At 43.1% G+C, this 2,484-nt stretch overlaps 1 protein-coding gene across 1 annotated transcript; it reads right to left on the reverse strand.

Annotated features, from left to right (window-relative positions):
- Nucleotides 1–375: 375 nt before the first annotated feature.
- On the reverse strand, nt 376–1,326 carry LOC121310941 (tumor necrosis factor ligand superfamily member 14-like; the record flags this gene model as incomplete). Its single annotated transcript, XM_041243836.1, has 1 exon — nt 376–1,326. A coding segment is annotated over one exon (410 nt), but the record flags the coding sequence as incomplete, so codon positions are not given.
- Between the last annotated feature and the right edge of the window lie 1,158 nt (nt 1,327–2,484).

Below are 2,484 nucleotides of genomic sequence, written 5' to 3' on the forward strand. Positions count from 1 at the left end.
TAAACAGAAGGAAAAAATAAATAAAAAATTGCTAATAGAATTATGATTACAGGATAATAGGCTGAATTATAATTTTAATAAAATGGCTTGGTTTGAACTAGTCTGAATGAACGCCGTCCCGGGACGATGGTTCACCAAAAGTATTTTTGTTTCTGTACGAAAGCATCCTCCTCACTTTAAAATATGATTTAAACATTGGATACAACTTGGAGGAATCTTCAAAACGTTATAAAAACTGATACACGGTTCGAGATGGTTTCTAATCTGTGGGAGCACCAAGCCACGTTTTCAGGAACAGCGGCTTGAAACCTGGTTATAGGAGACCTAGTTTGAGGTTGCTGTATCAAACCCCCAAGTCTCCCCTGGTGTGCCGCGCAGAGACCTGAAACCTAGTCTTCTGAAACCAAGTTCCAATCCACAAAGTGACTTTGTGTTCCCTCAGCTTTAAATGTAAACCCTGTTCTATATAATTCATTGTAGCCTAGTTCCCTATGTCTGTTTAATTGCTTAATTGCTTCTGGGCTTATAGGCATCGACTAGACTAATTTGGACTAAGATCCCATTTTGAGTTTGGTGAAGAGGCAGCAGGCGGGGATAAGTTCATTACCATGTGTGACTAGACACAGCACACAGTAACTATCACCAGTCAAAACATTCACTCCTACTTAGAAGTAACATCAGATTACAGTCATCTTTGCAGGAGCGCCTATAATGGCCCTCATCATTTTTTTAATATTTTTTTTAACATCAAATTGGATCGCGCAGGCTTCTGCCTGCGCTTACAAAGGTCCCTATGATCTCCCCAGCCCTTTACAGCCTTCTCTTTGAAATGAGAACGCGAAAGACAAGGGGAACACATGGCAAGCTAGTATGAAAAGGTACTGCACCAGTGGGAGGAGGAGAGAAGAGGAGGGGGTTAAATCAGATATGCGCCGAAGAAGTTTTCAGTGCTCCCCTGCAGTCGGAGGAGGCTCTTTTCGTTCACCGTCACGTAGATCTGATCGCCTTCAAACAGGTGGAAAATCCCTCCCAGGAAACTGTTACCCAACCAAGACCTCTGGGCGCCACTGCAGTAGAACTTCCTGTTATCCATCAGCTCCAGTTCTCCTGAATATCTTTCAGTTTTCCTGTTGACGTAGTGCTTGAACATGCGTTTTTGTCCCTGGCACTCAATTTGTCCGTAAAAGATTTTGGAGTAGATGAAGTAGTAGCCTTCCTTTCTGATAACCAGGGCTCCATCCTTGTAGTCAATGTTGAAAGTGAAGGCATCTCCATTCTTAGCTTCCCAGCGTAATGGACCGTCGCCAGAGATACTGCAGTTACACCCTGGAGACCAAGAAGCATTCGCATTAGCTCACTTACATTTCAAAGTGTAGGTATCTTAATTACCCTGTACCTAACATTGCATATGAGAAAACACAAACGGGACCCTGCATCGCTGTGATGTAGTTTGCAATGTGTTAATTCATATTCTGCAAATGAAGACTGTGAACAGAAATCGTGTTTAATGTACACTAATTCCACAGAACATATAGATGGCCCTGCTTACAAAACGTTCCTCGTCACGTTTGATTTACATTGAAAGAATTCAGATCATCGTTGATTCGCACAACAAGGAGGAGCAGCAATGCACTGCAGTAAAGCGACAGCTGCAGGCGCACAAGAATGGATTATCACAGAGCGCGAGTTTGCACAGGATGCTTCGCACCACAAGCTTCAAGGCAGAAATAGACGCTTGATTTAGGGCTGTGCTGATATAAACGGACACCGCTGTGGTTCTAGCACCTCCGGGCTGCCAGCAGAGAAGATGAGGCGGAGGGAAATGTAATGGCAACTTGAAAATGTCCCGCTCTTGTTGAACCCCCTGCACTTCATTTTCTGTACTCATACATTGATAGGGCTTTGACTGAAGCCAGTTAAAAACTTCTGCTTGCAGATCATTATAAACTGACTGGTCCTAGTGCAGGTGGTTTTACCCAAATCACCCGGTCCACTGTACAAGTACTTTAAATTAAAGTTTGAATCAAACCCAGTGGGATCCCCATTGCATTGCCTTTGCAGTGCGGTACTGTATTGCTATTGAAGATCATTGATACATAGACTGGCTTTCTCCCCACATCCCTTTTGGACAATATAAAGTGCCTAAAGTGGCTTGGAATACAGCAGAGTGACATTCCCACAACTAGACAATGCAGCGTACAGTACAGACCGCTCGTAAATAAAAAGACAGAGGGGACTGTTTATTAGAACACGTTTGGATCTCCATTCTGCCATAGTTTACCTCATTAAAATAGGATTCTGAAGGCCTGTTTCATATTGTTAATGAAAGACATACTCTGAAGAGTGTCACCTTGTATGTGTGATTCTGTGATTTCAATAATTCCAATCTAGACCCCACTGTCTGCAGTGTCCAGACACTACGCTGTCTGAATCCTGGATAGCTGAAATAGTGTGATGAGATGCTTGCTGTTTCCTTACCTGTGA

This window comes from Polyodon spathula, unplaced genomic scaffold, assembly GCF_017654505.1.
Source record: "Polyodon spathula isolate WHYD16114869_AA unplaced genomic scaffold, ASM1765450v1 scaffolds_2899, whole genome shotgun sequence".
Classification (NCBI taxonomy): Eukaryota; Metazoa; Chordata; class Actinopteri; order Acipenseriformes; family Polyodontidae; genus Polyodon; species Polyodon spathula.